We start from the raw sequence: 19,942 nt of genomic DNA on the forward strand, positions 1-19,942 counted from the left end.
TGACACTCCAAATAACTTACGGTTGTTTTTTTGGGTTGATGATATAAACTCTTTACCAGTTCATAACTTTAATGATTGCATTAGCACTTTATTGCTCCTTGTTTGCATTAATGAGCAATAACTAATACTGAGGGTATGTCTCTAACCTGACTGACAGGAGAGATGTAAACACAACCAGCATGTTTTGTTTTTTTTTCTGTCAGCCTTATGATCACATTGTTTTGACAATTATACTCCATTATGTTGTTCTCATTTTTTTTTACCACACCAAATATACTGACCAGTGCACCTTTAAAAGCAACAAATTATACAACTGTGAAGAACATTAACTGGATTACAAGGACACAAAGCCAACAAATTTTTTTGCCATTCAAGCGTTTTTGTTTTTTTCTTTTTTGCTCTGTGTTTTTTCCTCCTCTTTCTCCTCTCCAGGTGCGTCAATTCTCTCGCTCGGCTGGCAAACACTCTCTCACTCCTGACATATGGATCACTCTTTCGACTCCACAGTAACGTCTGAGAGGAGTGCATACGCAACTGCGAGACCAGAAAATTCAAGAAATGTCTGCTTAGCCATGATAATTCCTCTCTGAACAAACAATGAATTTACGGGACATGGTTTCAGACACAACAGATGGAATGGACGCTGCCCACGCTGCATTCACTGGCAGAAGCCGTGAAGAAAATGCCACGGCAAAAACTGGTGATACTGGAGATGTCTGGTTGAAGCTGTCACGGTTCTCAAAAGAAGCTTTTTGCTCCAATTTAAAGCAATGAGGAATGAAATAACGTAGTCCAAATGATGTCAGACATGTGTCATAAGTGTGTGCGGATTGGCAACAAGGAATGCGAATGACGTAGAGAATAAGGCATGGATGATAATAAAGTTGGAACAATAACACAATAATGTGTGTCAAATAAATGTCGTTTCTATACTGTGAGTCACTTTATTGATGCGTGAGTAACGAGAACAACATTTTTATACTGAGTAACAAGAGCGACATTTGGTAGGAAAGAACTCAAAGCGCTAATAAATTCATCTAAAAGATAAACGCCACTGATTATATTAAACACATTTTCAAACATGAGTCCAAGATGAGGAGATAATGGCCAAAGAAAACAGATGCAACACGAACACAATATGAAGTGTTCTCCACAGCATATAGCTCGCTTCAGCAGTTGCCAAACCCAGTGATGCAGTTTCAACAGAGCACAAATCAAAAGCGATGTATTTCCCAACCATGAGGCTCAATCTGTGAAAGAGTGTCCAGTGCGGTGAACATTAATAATATCATTTACGGCTCTTCAATCAACAGAGCAGCCACATAAACGCAAGAAGATACAAAACACCCACAGTGTCAGCAAAAAATCTGAAAATCATTTCAACAGCTTGGTGAATTGGGGGGAAAAGGTCCCAGACTGTCACCTGGATTACATTCACAATCTAACAAAGAAACTGTGCCTGTGCAAACAAAGACTGATATTAAGAGGTATACAGAAAAGCAAGTTAGGCTGGAATCTCATATGAAGCAGTAGAGTTCAGTAAACGGCTATTACATGACACGAAATTAAGCCGTCACCTCGCGGTTGAGACAAAATAAAGACGCTACTGAGATTCAAGTAACATAATGATAATGAGCCTTTATTTATCACATATATATATGCACAGTGAAATTCTTTTCTTCACATACCCCAGCATGTCAGGAAGCTGGGGTTAGGAGGTTGGGGTCAGAGTGCAGGGTCAGCCATGATTTAGCGCCCCTGGAACAGAAAGGTTAACCCTTTCTGTTCCAGGAGCGCTGTATCATGGCTGACCCTGCACCCTGCACTCTGCACTCGGGTTTTGCTCAAGGGCCCAAGAGTGGCAGGTTGGCAGCGCTGGGGCTTGAACCCCCGACCTTCCGGCCAGTAACCCAGGGCCTTAACTGCCAAGCCACCACTGCCCTTATATCTTTAATATACGATGTGACGACAGAACACCACAGCTCGTAGCTGAAACTCGACTTTTTGCTGAGGCTGCAAACATGATGTACTACGTTAGAAACTTTTTAATAGAGGATAATAATCATATACTCATTCAATACTCTTACAGTTGAGGTCATAAGTTTACATACGCCTTCCAGAATCTGCAAAATGTTACTAATTTTTTTTTTTTTTAAATCTAAAAAATTTAAAAAGAAGGATCATTATAAATTGCATTTTGTTTTTATTTAGTCCTGTCCTGAGAAAGCTATTTCAAATAACAGATCTTTACATATAGTCCACAAGACACAATAATAACTGAATTTAACCAAATGAACCAGATCAAAAGTTTACACACACTTGATTATTAATACTGTGTGTCGTTACCTGGATGATCAATGATTGTTTTTATGTTTTGTTATGTTTGATAGTTGTTCATGAATCCCTTGTTTGTCCTGAGTAGTTAAACTGCCCACTGTTCTTCAGAAAAATCCTACAGTTCCTGCACATTCTTTGCTTTTCCAGCATCTTCTGCATATTCGACCCGTTTCCAACACGGGCTTTACGACATTGAGATCCGTCTTTTTACATTTAGGACAACTGGGGGGACTCGTACACGACTGTTACAACAGGTGTAAACAGTCACTGATGCTCAAGGAGGCAATGCGATACATTAGCAGCCGGGGGGTGTAGAATTTTTAACAGGATGATGGTGTAAATTGTTAATACAGTACGTTAGCTACCACTTCATAACCTAGTCAGTAAGGTTTCCAGGCAACCAAAACATACATGGGCAGAAACAGAGTTTTGCTTGCCTGGTGGCCTAGCTAATGAATTTATGATTGTTAAATACACATTTACATTACCCAGTCAAAAGTTTAGACACAACTGTATTCCTTACTGTTATGGTACATACATCAATAGTATGACTTCAATAATTCAGTTTATATTAGTTTTCCTTCCTGTCTTCTGAAGAACAAATAGATACTCTTAAACAGTAGCCTCTTGATGCACAAACAAATCCACAGAATGAATTGTCAAGCTAATATTATTTTCCTCCATAAATATTATCATTGGTATTTGCAAAGGAACCTGCACTAGCCTCATTTCTCCCCATTAAAAAGGAACAAAATTCTCAAAGCACAGAAGAAATGCAGTGTACAAGAGCATGAATATAACCTCTTTCTCTGACAAAAAGCAATTTCCACACAATAATGACCAAAAATGAGAAACTGCAAATAGCGTCAGAATGAAAGACTTCAAGTTTCATACTGTAACTGATTTATTTTTTTTTTTTTTTTAAAAAAAAGAAGAATTACACCAAGCCTAGATCCAAAGTAATGAATCTTTTAAAATTAGCCTTAATGTAATTATCATTAAAAGCACTGCTTAGCATCACTAAGCTCAGTCATGTCTGGAACATAGGAAGTTTAAAAGTTGCATCAAATGTATATTAATTATTCAGAGATCTTTGCAGGGAGGCTACACATTCCGCAGTACTTTTCAACACGTTAGATATATAGAGCAAATGTCAAAAGACAGAAAGCCGTTAATGAGTGGTGAATTTACGTTACGGTAAAATATTACAGATATTAATGAGCTTCATGTTTCAGGGCCATATCTAAGCTATCTGCTTGGTGTCTGAAGCAGGTTTGTGCCTTGCTCCCAAACATTTGTCAGCAACAACAAATGAAACATTTCAGGCTTTCATCAGACCATGTCCATTATGGTGGATATGGTCGCCATGAGATACAACCTTGCAAATTATCTACAAGAATCTAATCATGAGAATGAAAACAGTTGTAAAAACCACAACAGCCACTGAAGCATCAAACTGCAAATTCTAGCATCACTGGATGATGTACCTATAAAGTCTTCCAATTAGTACCACTGTATGATGGAAAAAGCATCTCAGATTGCCAAGGAAACCCAGAGTTATGTCTAAGTCAAGGGTGGGTGTGGGTTATGGGTGAACTGTAGCATGCTCTCCACCCCAAACACTTCCCTTCCACTTATACTGCTAAACCAATTACTCCGTATCCCAATCCAATTAGTGTGGGACCACAAAGTGCACCGAATGCCTTTTAGCCAACTGTAACAGAGGCGGAATGTCATGATTTGTTCTTCTACAAGAGGTCGGTCTGGATAGAGTGTGTATACAAGTTCATTTTTTATCCAAGGCTTAGCATTCAGTACAAGAATAAGAAGTGGTGATGAGACAGTTTTCTTAAATCCATTTACTCCATCACTCAATGAAAGTTCCATTAAAATGCGCTCTGTAGTTCTGCATTTGTCAGCAAACTGGCTGCATTTGCCTGAAAGGTTGCAATCAATGTACCCTTGATTAAGTCTGGCTGATCTTCAGTCTTCAGAATCAGCCCAAAAAGTGTAACTCATTCTAATTTGGAGCAGGCTCACTGGGACAAAAATGAAGTGCGTGTTTCCACAGCAGAAAAAAATAAGAAATTCAGTGAGGCTTTAGTAGACACATTCAGATTTTATAAAAATAAAATAAAAATTCCAGGATTTGGTAAATGTACAGAAGGTTTTCCAGTCATACATAAGCACCCATAATAAGGAAGTCATCAACCCAAAGCAAACAAACACTAAGAAGCACAGCCGGTTTTGTTAATGGAGGCTGAAGCTAGCACTAATGTATCACTTGTTTGCCTTCCCTAAGCGTTGTGACTGTGAGCAGGAAGGAAGTATGCTAATGAAAATGATATTCACTGACATACTTTTGGCAGAACTTCATCAAGCCAAGCCAACGGATTGGTTCCAGATAATGTGTGGTTAATGTGGGAGTGAAGCGGGAAAACCTGGCACAAAAATTATGGCAAACTCTGAATTTTCATCAATTTCATGGACACACATCAAAACATGAAATTAGCTGAAATTGTCATGCAGGCGCATGGCCACTGGGCACCACCTCTCCAAACGGTGCACCAGGGATCCACAGAGCTGCAAATGATGGCACTAATCCAAATGGGGTACTCAATCCTTAGTCAATGAGCATGCATGGAAGATCAAGCTTGGGTGTGGAGCTCCGCCACAACCAAAAATAAACCCGGCCAATGAGCAAAACATTTAAATAACAGGTGGGGCATGGTGGCTTAGTGGTTAGCACATCTGCCTCGAATCCTATTTCCAACCCTATGCGTGCGAAGTTTGCATGTTGCATGTGAATGTGTATGTGATTGTGCCCTGAGATGAGTTGGCACTCCGTCCAGGGTGTCCCCCGCCCTAGTTATGCCCCGAGTTTATTGGGATAGGCTTCAGGCTTCCCCATGACCCTGTGTAGGATAAGCGGTGGCTGGAAAATGGACAGATGGATGGATGGAAAATACAAAACCAAAAGTAAAACATACACAAGAAAGAAAGTGGCAGCAAAAATGTGCACAGCATTTTCTCAGGTAGAAACAGAACCCTGTTTAGGTAAACAAGGCACAACAAGCACACACAGTGTTCGTTTCTCTCTCCCCTGTCAATCTGAGCAAGACTAGCCAATCGTAGTTCTCTGTGAGCTCATGCATGCAGAAGAGGGCAGAAGGACATGGTAGCCTTCACCCTTCTGGGTTTGAAGCGGTAAAGTGATAGGAGGGCGTTAGCTAGCCGGTGGGAATTGCCCAAAATTGTGTCAAATCTTTTTTTATCAATACTTACTTTTTTCTGTTATTTCTTTCTTTCATTTATTAACTTTACCAGCTTGATCAACAACACACTAGTCTTCAAGCCCTCAGACATTGCTCATAATATTTTCCCACTGGTGGTCAGATAAATAACTTGAAATGGTGTCCTTAGTTTCAGATCACCATCGTTTTTGGCAGTGGAACCAAATTAATGAACAATATAACCAACTGCCTCAGTTATAAGCAATATAAAGGTTATTGATGTAAATCGGCACTAAGCTTGGGGGTGTTTCTGAAAGCGGGTGTGTGTGTGTGTAAATAACAGATGGTGGAAGTGACAGAAGGCATTGCCATTTCATTTTGTATTTGCAAATACTAATTAACACGTCGTTTTCACCTTGTGTCACCTTTTTCCCTTGCAATCCCAAAACCTCTTCAAACAAATCTGATTTTTTTTAAATGGGTCAGAAAATATGTTAGAAAAAAAATAGATGTTTAGAAATATATATATTTTTAACTATGTCAATCTTGGCCTAAACATAATGTAAGGGTTAACAACCGATTTCAGAGATTTTAATAACCTGTTTCCTCCACATTTTGCATGATGAAGCTATAAGTCATAGATCATTAGTCCTGATTCCTCCACTCAGCAGAAACCTGAGGGCGAATAATGAGAGCTGTGAACTGAGGCAATACGTCATGCGTGCTAAGCACACAAGACGGAGGATAGTTAATCAGCAGAGCCACTGAAATTGCCGGAGCATGGTATTGCCTGTGCGGTGCATCGCTAAAACTCGGGATAGCTCAAGCTCAGTTCTGAGGAGGAGAATATAAAGAAAGAAGGAGAGATGTGAGATCGGAGCAATCAGACCGGGACATGTTGGCACGATTCCTGCAAAGCTTTTTGGCGCTTCCCAATAATTATAGACGCTAAGGGAGGAGAAAAGGGGAGATGTGAAGGGATAATTGGAGATGAGCTCAGCTCCCCAGGCTCCAAGAGCACAAAAAGCTGACCTCGTACAAAAGGTGCAGATAATTAGAACAAGTAGGCTATGGCAGGGTGCAGGAGGAAGGCCAGACTTGGGTTTGCATGTTGTATTGCATAATAATAATAAAATCCTACACACACACACACACACACACACACACACACACACACACATATACATATATATATACACACACATACACATATATATATTATATATATACACACACATATACATATTATATATATATATATATATATATATATATATATATATATATATATATATATATATATATATATATATATATATATTACACACACATACACACACACACATAAAACTAAATTATTAACTTAATTAGGCTTACAAAGAAATCAATACCAACAACAACAAAGGTCTAATGTCATAATGTTACCATAAAACATGCCCTGATGGATGGATGCCCTGATAAATATGGATATCATAGACAGAGTTATTATTATTATTATTATTATTATTATTATTATTATTATTATTATTCTAACCCTAGGCTAGGCTGCAAAATAATTATATAATTTTCATATAATTAATAATTTTTTAACAATCTTATTTTATTTCTTTTATTAAGCCAATTTGACTTCTATTAAAATATTTATATTTAATATATAAATATCTATTTATCTACAATAAAACACATTATGAATAATAATAAATCTATTTATGGGAATACATGACTTTCAGAGATCCATCAAGTTTTAGTCTTAAAAAGTCATATTAATAACCATTTAACTTGAATCTACAAGTTTATAGATAGCTTATGGAGCATACTTGAGTATGGTATATTCTATTACAGACTGTAAAAAAAATCCTAAAAATATATTTTTTTAATTAAATTAACATTAACATGAGTATAAAGCCTTAATTCTATATTTGGGAATACAGGTACATATTCGCATACTGCTCACAGATTTGCATTTTCTGTGACACTACATTACAAAAAATAAAATGAAATGAAATTAAAATGAAATGAAATAAAATAAATACATACATACATCAATATAATATTTATATTGTGAGGCTTAAACTTGAATCTGTGTGCTAAAAGAAAACTTTACTGCAGTTCACTTCAGGCCACAAAAGCCTGATATTGACTTACACGCATGAAGATGAGAAGCAGACTGGGCAAAATTTGACTACTCTCTCTCATAACGCATAAAGCACAGCTGATTTTATTAGATTATACATATTACATTTTAATTTAAGGTGCTAATGCCCAAAGACATTAGCCAGGCCTTTTTAACTAACCCAATCTCAATCTGTCAAATCCTAATCTGGCGTCTGTGCGTCTGCATGCGTGCGTGCGTGCATGTGTATTCAGCTGAAAATTTGAGCAGAACCTGAAACAAAAAAATAAAATAAAATAGTCAAATAAAATATAAAATGAAATGAAATATTAAAATAAAATGATCAAGTGGCTACAGTTTTCTGTTGGAGCCTTATTATTACTATATCAATACAAAATAAAAGAACAAGGCTGCAAAGAAATGGTAAGAGATCAATAAAGTGCCATTAGTGCACAACTGAGGGGAAAAAAAAAACCCAAACATCTTTTTTAGTCAGAAATGCAACAGCCATTTTCTACAACATGCATTCATGTCTTGCTGTATTGCTGCAGGACCTACATTATTAAGCTTTGCCTCCAAACCTGTGAAGATGCAAATCTTAACTGAAGTTCATCTAAACACTTAATTTATCCTGATTTCACAGTTGGCTTATTATTGTTTAAGGTTAAAATGTAACTGTGAAAATGAGAAAATGAGACGAGGCCAGTTTAACATACTCATGAACTTATATAAAAATCATCAATTTTAAATGAAAGAAAAATGTGATTAGCTTTAGACTGCTTCTCAAGCTCCAGCTTAATACATGTCAGTAAGTTCTGAAACAAAGCCACAGACAACAAAATTGGCCCTTCTCTCTGGGTGGGAGGGGCATACCCTCTCTCCCCTGTTAATCACAGTGACACTAGCCAATCATAGGCGTTTGTATGTGGAAGAGGGTAGATGGTCCTTTCTTATCAGTGTGTTACGCTGCCCTGTGACGTAGCACGGGCAGCAGATCGAAAAGATGTGGATGGTTGGCTTCAAGGGAGAGTTGCTTGATGGGTAGGAATTGGCCGAGACAAAATTAGGGAGAAAAGAGAGAAAATGGAGGGAGGGAGCAGTTTGAAAAGATGTGGTTGACTGGCTTCAAGGGACAGCTGATTGATGAGTGGGAAAGAAGGAAGGAAGAAAGGAATTAGGAAGGGAAGAAAGGAAGGAAGGGAGGAAGGAAGGAAGGAAGGAAAGAAGAAAAGGAGGGAGGAAGGAAGGAATCTATCTATGTTCTTGGGATGGTAAATACTTCTTTTGGTTAGGATTAGAATTAGTTTAGACACAAACATTTTTTCTTTTTCAGAATTTAGGTATGGTAATGTACCAATTAATAGCATCTCCTCACACAGATGGCTGTAATTCTCTCTGTTTATCCTACAAGTATCCTGAACTTAGTTTTGGTCAGTGAACATAATTTCAGCCTTATGATCCCTTTAACAGCTCTGTGTTGAATTCTGGCTCACTTATGAGTCACTGAAGATAAAAGCATCAGCCAAATGATTAAACATTAAATGGGAATGTAATTACCCGAGAGTGAATTTCCTGCATTTCACATAAATTAAGCAGTAAAAAAAAAAAGCTTTGCATAATGGCAAACTATGCACTCACTTTAACTGAATGTATCTTTGATAAAAGTTAGATCATGTGAATTGCAACAGTGATAAAACAATGTTTCCATGAAAGGTGGTCACTTTCACACGATTATTCCATTTTCTTTCAGACTGTGGTATGCGCGACTCCTGCAGCTTTGTGCCTCCATCAGTTCAGAGCTGCAAACTCCACACAATTTTTATCTTCGCCTGCACTCTGTTCAGCACCAGTCATCACCATGGCAACCCTTTTGCCACCCCGACTCCCACCTTCCTCACACCTTCCAAAAAACCATCAAAAGAAAGCAACAGCCATTTATAACAGTGTCTGAAGAGGCCAATGACCGACTCGCACAAAGACAGCAGCAGGAAACGACAAGTCAGAAGCTACGACGTGCTGCGAGATGATGATTTATCGGTTCGGTTGCTCACAAAACAAAAGAAATTGCTCACTTTAGACATGGATAGACTGAAGCCAGAAGTAATTCATTAACCATCAGTTGCTCTGTGCTGAGCTGAGCTGCGCTGAGCTATGCTTGGATTCTGTTTCAATTCTCAAGCACTTTGGATGCCCGTAATATAGAAAGTCATCACTCACAATGAATAACAAATGTTTTACACTGGAAAATACATTTCCCTGTTTTCAGTAGAGTCAAATTAAATTCCACTATAGCCGTGAAATTAGCTCAGAAAGTGAAAATGGAAAGTGAAAATGGATCCAAGTGGTAGGCCGGTGACATACTACAGTCAACTCAGTTTGTCTGAGATAGAAAGAAACATAAAAGAGAAAGTGTGATTCCTTAATGACCAAAAAAAAAAAAAAAAAAAAAAAAACAACTCATTCTTGATGTTCGGACAATTATTTCTGTCGTAGGCACAAAAAGTAATCAGATATGCGTTCATTAATCTCTCGAGCAACCTGAATCCCATCAGTCTACCAACGCTAACTGGATTTCATCATAATTAATAAGTGATACAATGTAATTAAATTAATGACATATTTACATATCCTGTTGACTATAATATTATGAAGTGATTAATACGTCTGTTACCAGTTGAGTTGGTGATCATGAGATGACGCATGAGTATTATTTAAGACATTGTTTTGTCATGCATTGATGATGGTCTAGTCGACTTGGATCTTCATTTCCTATTTAAATACAGCTTTGTTTCATAATATTATAACTTCTGTAGTGCTTTCATATCCTGCTGGTCAAGTGGACATTTTCACAGTTTGTTCCATCAACTGTGCCTGTGAGTTTTAGTGCCCTAACCCACCATCTCATTCCTATAACGCTGATTTCTTTTATGAAGAGTTACTGATACGTATGTAAATGAAGTGTGAGTGGGTCTGGCCTTCCCCAGGTGGACAAGCGTGCTCTAGAATTACACCTTCCTCCCTCCAGTCTGGACATGCTGTTCCATCAGATCAACCCGGAAAGAGCCCACGTCCGGAAAACCGCTGTGGATACACTGTGCCTCAAACAAACAAGCGATCAGAATTATGGGATTGCGGGATGCTGGAAAGACTCAGGGAGCGAGTTGATGATAAAATCCGTCCAACATCACCAGCAGACTGATGGTCTAGTGATGACAGGGTTCATACAATGTTCCTAAGAGAATGTCAAGAATTGTGAACAATCAGACTTTTCCCAGATCACATTTTTTCAGCTCACTAAACATCATATGGCTTTGATGCAAAAGGAGTTTAAAGCTAATTCTGTGGAAGCATCTGAATAATGTTAGTTCCTGAATGCTAGTTAGAACACATTATGCTAGCAGTTGGCTTATAACTTACATATAGATATATTTCAGTGCTTTAAAGTGCTATAAAGCCTTCCTAGGCCATTTAGCACAAATGACAAGAAATATCTTTAAAAACTAAGTTGCTGTGGGTGCAACTTTTCTTTTCTAGACAATTTAAGCTGAACTGATAGCCAGATGTAATGGAATAAAATTAGCTGGTATTAAATCGGTAATCATTCAATACTTAAGAACAAAAGCAGTCATTTCCCAATTCTTAACGACTTATTCCAAGATCAGATTAAACAAGCTAACTACTCATGTTTTAGTCAACACCATCGAGTGAATTTAACTGGCACGGCTCTCACACAGTACTCAAGGAAACGTTAACTACTTACTTATGAAACGTGTTCATGTTTTCTGCTGTATGTAGATTAGTTATAATGAAAAAACAGCCATTCTCCAGTTGCTTATGCAAGGAATAAAATACCTGAGGACCTGCTGTTATAGGATCTCATGTGTCCAATGAGAGCACATCTCTTACACCACAGCAGTTTGCCAATAACAACCAGTACTGTTCATTAACAAAGATCGTACTGTTTATTATATGATTTATAGTTATGTTTAATATTGTGGAACATAAGCAAACCGAGTTAGTTCCTGTTATCACTTACGTTATAGCGGCTACAGTATATACAGTCGCATCTACACCAGCTTCTGTTTCTTTCTTCGTCCTTTCAAAGTTAATAAGACAGTTTGTCATGTTCCTTTTAATGACTTACAAAGCATACCAAAATATATATGATCAATAAAGACTCATTATAAAGCGCTGGCACTGGAGACTCCTTCCTTAAATGTTAAATAAACATCTCCTCGCAAAAAAACTTTACCATATCAACAATTCATTTTCTTTTGTTAACTAACTGTACATTTTTAATCTATTTATTATTTGTCCTATACCATGTGGCGCATCCTTAGAAATCCATGTGTAAGTCATTACTATATAAAAGATACCACATCAGAACAAGAACATTAATATAAACTTACAAAATTAGCTGAATTACATGAATGACCTTAATATTCGCTTACTATCATGTAAACACTGTTCCTGATTCTTTCATTCTGAAGTAAAAGATCATTGTTAAAAAGTGTTAGAAAATTATTGCTTGATTGCTAGATATGAGACACATATTTAGCTGAACATAAATAAATAAATAAATAACAGTCAAATCAATGCTTTCAATAAACCAAATGTGGAAAAACAATGACAATATTTGACATTTGAAGAATAAACATGGGGAAGAAAAACAGCACAGAGTATACAAGCGAAGCCCTCGGCAGGGATTCGGCATGACAGAAGGTGCCTCATGTCACACCGGTGCTTTCCTCATTAAGGATTTTGCTCTGGGTGTGACGTGCCAAGTACAGCAGCACTTAATTTCTTTCACTTTTCCTGAAAATAGAAAAGGTGTTTCTGGGGATATTTTCTGCCCTGCATTTTCAGAGTGAAAACAATAATACTGGGATAACGCACTTTAGTGGCATTTTTTTTGTTGTTGTTTTATTTTCCCATTTTCTGTTATAACCTATTTCAATAATCACACATGAACATACAATCAGCCAATTTCGCCAATTTATGGGAATAGCAACAGCATCCATGCTTTAAATATTAGACTAAAAGCTATTTACGGTTGCTGCTATGGCCTTGGGACTGCAATTACCACATGAAGTTTTGCACTCAGGTCTCTATTGGTGAACAGTGGACTAGATCAACAAACAGACTTCATGTTGAAACCATAATGAACTTCTTTTACTTTCACAATATCCGTTGTTACCCAGATGAGGACGGGTTCCCTTCTGAGTCTGGTTCTGCTCAAGGTTCTTCCTCTTAACATCTTAGGGAGTTTTCCCTTGCCACCGTCGCCACCGGCTTGGTCAATAGGGATAAATTCACACACTTAAAATCTGTATCCTGTGTTTATATGTTTCTGTAAAGCTGCATTGAGACAATGTCCATTGTTAAAAGCACTATAAACCTAAAATTGAATTGAATTGAGTTGAGTTGAATTGAATATTTAAAATGTGCAATAGTGGCTGAAGTTTATTTCTTACGTGGACAAATACCCTGGATAATGTGTAGAACATGACAGAATAATTAAGTCATGGACTCAGCACAAGTGCATTATCTGGCTGAGAAAACCCATTTGGAAAATTGTGTTATGGTCCAGATTGCTTGTGTGTGTTTACATGGGCCTCTTGTCAGTCATTTCAAAGACATTCCCCAACACCCCTTCACTCCACCCTATCTCAGTCTGTTCGGAAAGAAAAAAAAACATGTCTGAAATCGGAAAGCACCCAGCACAGCCAGATAATTCTTTGAAAATATTGAACAACAAGAAACACAGTAAAGCCAGAATAAACATAGGCAGCTTTATGGAGTAATGTAATGGAGTAATGGACATGGAATTAGCAGTGTTGCTCCTGGACAGGTATGTAACCATCCATCCATCCATTTTCTGTACCGCTTATCCTACACAGGGATGTGGGAAGCGTGGAGCCTATCCCAGGCAGGGAACACCCTGGACGGAGTGCCAACCGATTGTAGGGCACAAATCGCTCACACACCCCCATTCACACAGTATGGACAATTTAGACATGCCCAGCAGCCTACAACGCATGTCTTTGGACTGGTGGAGGAAACCTCCAAAGCACAACGGGAACATGCAGGCAAAACATCACAGCGAAGGCACTCGATCATTCTCATAAATCAGTATGAGATGAATGATGTATGTTCATAGTGTTATAACTTGGCTTTCAAGCAGTTAAATGGCGAGTCTGCTTGAAAGCGGGGTCATGACAGCCCTTGTTAATGCTAATTCTAGTTAGCATGCTAACTCAAGTTGAACCACTGTAGCTTCTGGTGGCGGAGCTTTGTGTACATGGGTGGGAATGGGGGTGAGCTGAAGGAGTAAACAATCATTCAAACCTTATTCCCAGTCTTAATAACTCCACCTGCTTAACCATTAGTGGCATTATGTTGACAAATTCGGACAAATCTTGCCTAATGCACCTTTAAAGTTAAAGAAAACATGCTAAGGCTAAATTGAGCGACAACCTATAAAAGAGCTCTATACAAAACTGCAAAGATAATTCTTTAGTCTTTTTTTTGTTGGTCTTTTTGGTGCCTTCTAACAAAGAGATGAATAGAGAGACCTTATTTTTGTCAATAAAGGTCATCTTTGGAAAGCTGAAAATTTTCTTCAGATAGAAAAACCACCTTGACTGAGTTACAGTCTATCAGCACTATGTGAAGTGGGCAGACAAGATGAAAGCCAGTAAAACAGAGACACGTGTAGTGTGAGCTGGCTGACATTAAGACGAAAAGGCCATGTCTTATCTGAGAACGCTGGAGGGATAAGCAAGTGCGGGGTGAAAAAGTAGGAGAAGGCAAGAGCAAATGTTTAGTATTCGTTTAGCATCCATGGTCAAGCCTGGATACATAGCCTGTATGTTGTATACAAACTTATTTTTTGAGCAAATTCTCTGAATGTAAGACTGCAGGCGGAATTCTGACAGAATTCATGTCCAGCATACCAAGTAAATCTGATTATGCCTGGCCCCGACTCTGCTCGTCTGGCCCAGATTCTTTGTGAGTAATACAACTTGGGTAGGATGTCACGATATTCCACTCAACAAGACAGAAATATACTGCGAGGACTGGAACGGACAGCTTTGGGCGACTGTTGTTTTTCTGATTCTGTGCCTCGGGGCGAGTCTATCTTTAGCCGGATTCACATTTTTCACACTTTGACAAGGTCTCACTGACTCTGACTCTTTATTCTCAAAATGCCTCAGGTAAAACAATGGTATGAGCAAAACGATCTTTGAAAAAAAAATCAGATTTCAAATCTGATAAACAATCAAGGGATGAACAGCTTTTAAAAGATTTCTGAACACCAATGGCGAGCGAGTTTTTCCGCAATAACTTCTAGCAAATAAACAGAGCAAATATCACTGATCGATTTCTCAGTAATAGGTAAGACGTCTGAAAATAACAACGCTCTGAGCAAAAACAACAAAGCTCTGAATTGTTTGTTGGGTTCCAGGTTCCAGATCAATCCTGACAAAAATGTTGGGCTCTGCTGCCTTGGCAAATTACACAAGAAAACCTATAATCTAGGCCATATACATTTGAAATTACATGGGTAATTGCTTGAAGATCCACACAGGCAGAGCTGATCTGTCTCTTACTTCCTTTTGGACCTTTTCAGCCATCAGCTTCCTCATAGCATGTGTAATAATTGGTGCTATACAAAGGCTACTTTAAAACACCATCATATCATATTATTCCTAATTACAATCATATTACACCAATACTCAAGAATATTGTACTGAAGTAAAATATATTACTATTCAGCCAGTACTAATAGAAAAAAAACATAATATTTATCCAGTATGACAAAGAAACTCATAATGTTCACTCAGTACAAAAAAAATAACAATGTTCTGCCATTACTAAAAATAGCAATAATAATAATAAGAAGAAGAAGAAGCCAGGACTGCTAATCTAACAATATTCAGGTCAGTATTTTAAAAAAACAAACAGTAAAACATTCAGTCAGTACTATTAAAAAAAAACAATACTCAGTCTTATTGCTCAGCAAGTACTAAACAACTAAAAAACTTATATTTAAATATTCATCCAGTACCAAATTAAATTCATAGTATCAAAATTCACATAATTCTCAGTCAATACTAGTGAAAAAAATAATAACACTCAACAGTCAGTACTAACTAAACTTATAATACTCAACCAGTACTAATCAATTTTTTTTAACAATATTTGTTCAGTACTAGTAAAAAACCTAATAATACTCAGTCATTAATAAAAAGCTAACACTCAGCAAGTGCTATGAAAAAAACTAATAATACTCAAGTAGTACTAACTAAACTAATAATGCTCAATCAGTTGTTTAAAAAACAATAATACTCAGTCAGTACTATTAAATAATATAGTTATAGTCTGCAGGTACTATAAATTATAGTAATAATACTCAGTCAATACCAAAAAACTAATACACAGCAAGTGCTATGAAAACCTCATAATACTCAAATAGTACTAAATAAACTAATAATACTGTCGTTAGAAAAATATGTATAATACTCAGATACTACTAGCTAATATCTAGTAATTAAAAAAAAAGCAATAATACTCAACCAGTACTAGCAAAGAAAAACAATAATACTCAGTCGGTACTAAAAGAACGAATATTCAGCCAGCACTAAAAAAAGAAAAAGAAAACCTAACAATTTTCAGCCAATACTAAAATGAATAAAATTATTAAAAATTATTTTAAATTCTTTTTAAAAACAATAATACTCAGCCCTTAAAAAACAAATAATTCAGCCAATAGAGTATAAAGAAGAAAACATTTATATAACAGCCAGCATTAAATAAATACTCAATAATAATACTCAACCGGTACAAAAAAAGACCAGAAATAAGAGAGAGATTTCCTGTCTTTTTTAACATAATGACACGGTAATTATAACTCCCTGTGCTAGCTGCATGTCTGCTGAAAAAAAAAGAACAGAAGAGGGAAAGAAAAAATAAATAAATAAATAAATAAATAAATAAACACCTCAATGTTGCATACAGCAAAATGGCTGGAAATTTTAAAGCTCAGGCTGGTGAACATGTGCAGTAATAAAGGACATGATGACCAAACAGAGCACCCCAGACCTCCCTCTGATCCCCACTCTTCCCAAACACACTCAAAACCCGTACAGTTTCAGCGTCAGCTGTGTAATGGACACAGAGCCTCTCCTCTAATGGACATCAGGAAAAAAGGAAAGAACAAAATGATCTCTACAAAGGCAGAAATTAGCAAATCTCGGAAGAATGAGTCTTGGCAGAGTTTCTATCCACACTCAGCGAGACTTGTGACTCATGATCAATCAGCAGAGCCTGATGGATGCCGAAGTGCTTCAGAAGAAACAATCATAGCCATTATATCAAATGCAGTTCAGCTTAACAGGCCGAAATCCAGAGCTGAAGAAAAGTACGTTATCATTAGCTAATGGTGCAAAATGAAGCTGTACGTCAATGAGACAAAAGGAAAAAAAAGTGAGCAGCATTAGCTAACAATACAAAATGGTTTAAGGTCATATTATAAATATCTTAACGGACTTTCTAAAAAATTATAACACTTTAATGGCTAGACACACATACTAAGGCGAATACTATATGAATTTTGATATTTTATGAATGCAAAGGCAATAAAATCAATATTTGAATGTTTAAGATCCCATGTTTTATGTTTCAGCACCGAGAATACATATTGTGAAACATATTTCCTAAACTTATCAACTAAATATTTAGTGGTTAGCACATTTGCCTCACACTTCCAGGGATGGGGGTTCGAATCCCGCCTCCGCCCTGTGTGCACAGAGCTTGCATGTTCTCCCCATGCTTCAGGGGTTTCCGACAGGTACTCCAGTTTACTCCCCGAGTCCAAAGACATATGTTGTAGGCTGGTTGGCATTTCCAAATTGTTCGTAGTGTGTGTGTGTGTGTGTGTGTGTGTGTGTGTGTGTGTGTGTGTGTGTGTGTGCGCAACTGTGCCCTCCAATGGGTTAGCACCCCATCCATGGTGTCCCCGAGTTCACTGGGATAGACTCCAGGTTCCCCTGTGATCATGTGTAGGATAAGTGGTTATATATTGTGCATATTTTGGAGAGATGAATTTAATATATTTTAAATATATATATACATACACACACACACACACACACGCACACACTACTTGCTTCCTACGTAAATATAACACCAAAAGGTATGTTCTAAAAGTAGTATTGCATGCAAGTAGTTATAAAACCCACAACAGAGAAGGTCTGAAGTAGAACCTGCACTTCACACACCCAAATAATAATAATAATAATAATAATAATAATAATAATAATAATAATTCAGTGAATTCATTTCCATTCATGGAATTCGATTTCAATGAATTCATGGAATGAATCAGCTTATCAATGTGGAATGGATGTGCATACACTAAGTACAGAATGAAACACTTGCTGTTATAGGAAAATAATCAGCAATGAGGTGGGGTGATACAACCAGGCACAATTGTACTCCTTTTTCAACCAGTTTATAGTCCCACGTAGTGTTGTGAAACTTCCATGAAACAGATTATTTACTGTTATCAAACGGATTATTTCCTCTTCCATTTCAGTCTCTCACGTTCTCTTGAAGATAGTAAGACAAGACAGTTGAGTTGCAGCTTTTTACAGAGAAACCAATGCAAAACTAATGAAACGTGACATCCTCTGTCCGAGAACTTTCCCATGGTGAAGACTCCTTCCATAAACGTTATATAACCATGTCCTCACAGAAAACTTCAGTATATCAATAGTAACTATGTGTACATGGACAGTAATAATCTAATTATTGACCTTATTCTGAATAAGACAGTATTGTGATTAAGGTGTTTACATGAGTTGCTTTTAGAATGTTCCTTTCATGTTCCCGTTTTGACACATTTTCCTTCACTACATAACAACCCATTTCTAACCTGTTTATTATTAGACTCAGATTATTTGGAGTGTCCTCTCTACAAGTCCCTGTGATAGCTGTTACTATAGAAATTAGAACCAGTGATTCACCCGGCACTACTTTTCAAGCTGTTGTTACAGAAAATTTATCAACACCTGCTTCTGACTGAACATGTAAAGAGCCCAGGAGCTGTGAAAAGGCAACGCAGAAAAGACAGAATGCCCCAGTGAGATTGCAAGCTTTCACAAATAGACTGTTTACTGGAGAAACAGTGCTACAGTTAAAACATAAAGATCTTCCAACACCCTACACCTTTTTTTCATCCTGGCAGCCAGATTCTATCAAGCATGGTCTGATAAACAAGCACTAAAAAAACAAACACCGGGTTTCAACTAGTTCCTGACAGCGCACAGATGACAGTTTCGCCACCTCCACCTACCGCTGAGCTTTTCCATTTAATATTTACACAGCACAAAGAATTTATCAGCACTCGAGCCTCATTTGTAGGTCAATGCATGATAACAGGTAGGGAGTAAAACAGATTGAGATGTCCGGCGTTTGAAAAAATTAATGTGTGTCCACAGGCTGCATGCTGCCCTTAATCCTACTGGCATAACTAACACGTCGAGAGATACGTGTACATGTACAACACTGGGACATAGAAGGTGTCAGACAGCGCTGCAGGAAATAGAGCGGGCAATTAGTGTTAGACGCTCCTGGAGAACAGTGAGGGCACGGTCATACACTTACACACATTCGCACAAGCACAACTGTGTCACTTGCTTCAGTTCCTCTGAGCGACCAAGGTCTTTAAAAAGAAACTTGACCTCTGAAGGCTTACGGGAAAGTCGCGTCGCCAAAAAGCCGCCATCCAGTGATTAGGACATTTCGATTTATGTTTACTGAGCGTTAAGAGACCTTTTGTAAGGCCGTGTTTACTTCTCAACATTAAAGGCAGCCTTTGAAGCTACAAAAATGGCAGCTTTATTGAAGATGTCATTCAAGAGACTCACCCCTGTCTCTCGGAGTCGACCAGGACTCGCACCAGAATACCCGTAACTGCAACCAGTATGGGGTAATGATCCACGCTCTCCAGCCCTGTATACACACAAACACATAGACACAGGCAGCTGAAAAATTATTGGCACCCTTGATAAGGATAGATTAGGGAAACCATCATGATTAGCTGTGGTTAATGAGATTATTATTATTATTATTAATAGAACTACACGTAATACAAAAATTTCAATCAAACTTTGAAGAAAGTGCTCCAACAAATATTTTCCAATCAGCCAAGACGGACAGTGTCTGACATTTGCTTCTTTAGTTTTGCACTGGA

General features: G+C 37.6%; 1 protein-coding gene across 2 annotated transcripts in view; it reads right to left on the reverse strand.

Annotated features, from left to right (window-relative positions):
- LOC128625228 (E3 ubiquitin-protein ligase RNF123) overlaps positions 1–19,942 on the reverse strand; it is a 155,424-nt gene that overhangs the window by 65,735 nt on the left and 69,747 nt on the right. For both annotated transcript variants that reach the window (XM_053653407.1, XM_053653406.1), the window contains exon 35: positions 19,617–19,701. In XM_053653407.1, coding sequence (XP_053509382.1) covers positions 19,617–19,701 — 85 coding nt within the window. The remainder of the gene's footprint in view (positions 1–19,616; positions 19,702–19,942) is intronic.

The sequence above is a fragment of the Ictalurus furcatus genome, chromosome 21 (genome assembly GCF_023375685.1).
Source record: "Ictalurus furcatus strain D&B chromosome 21, Billie_1.0, whole genome shotgun sequence".
NCBI lineage: Eukaryota > Metazoa > Chordata > Actinopteri > Siluriformes > Ictaluridae > Ictalurus > Ictalurus furcatus.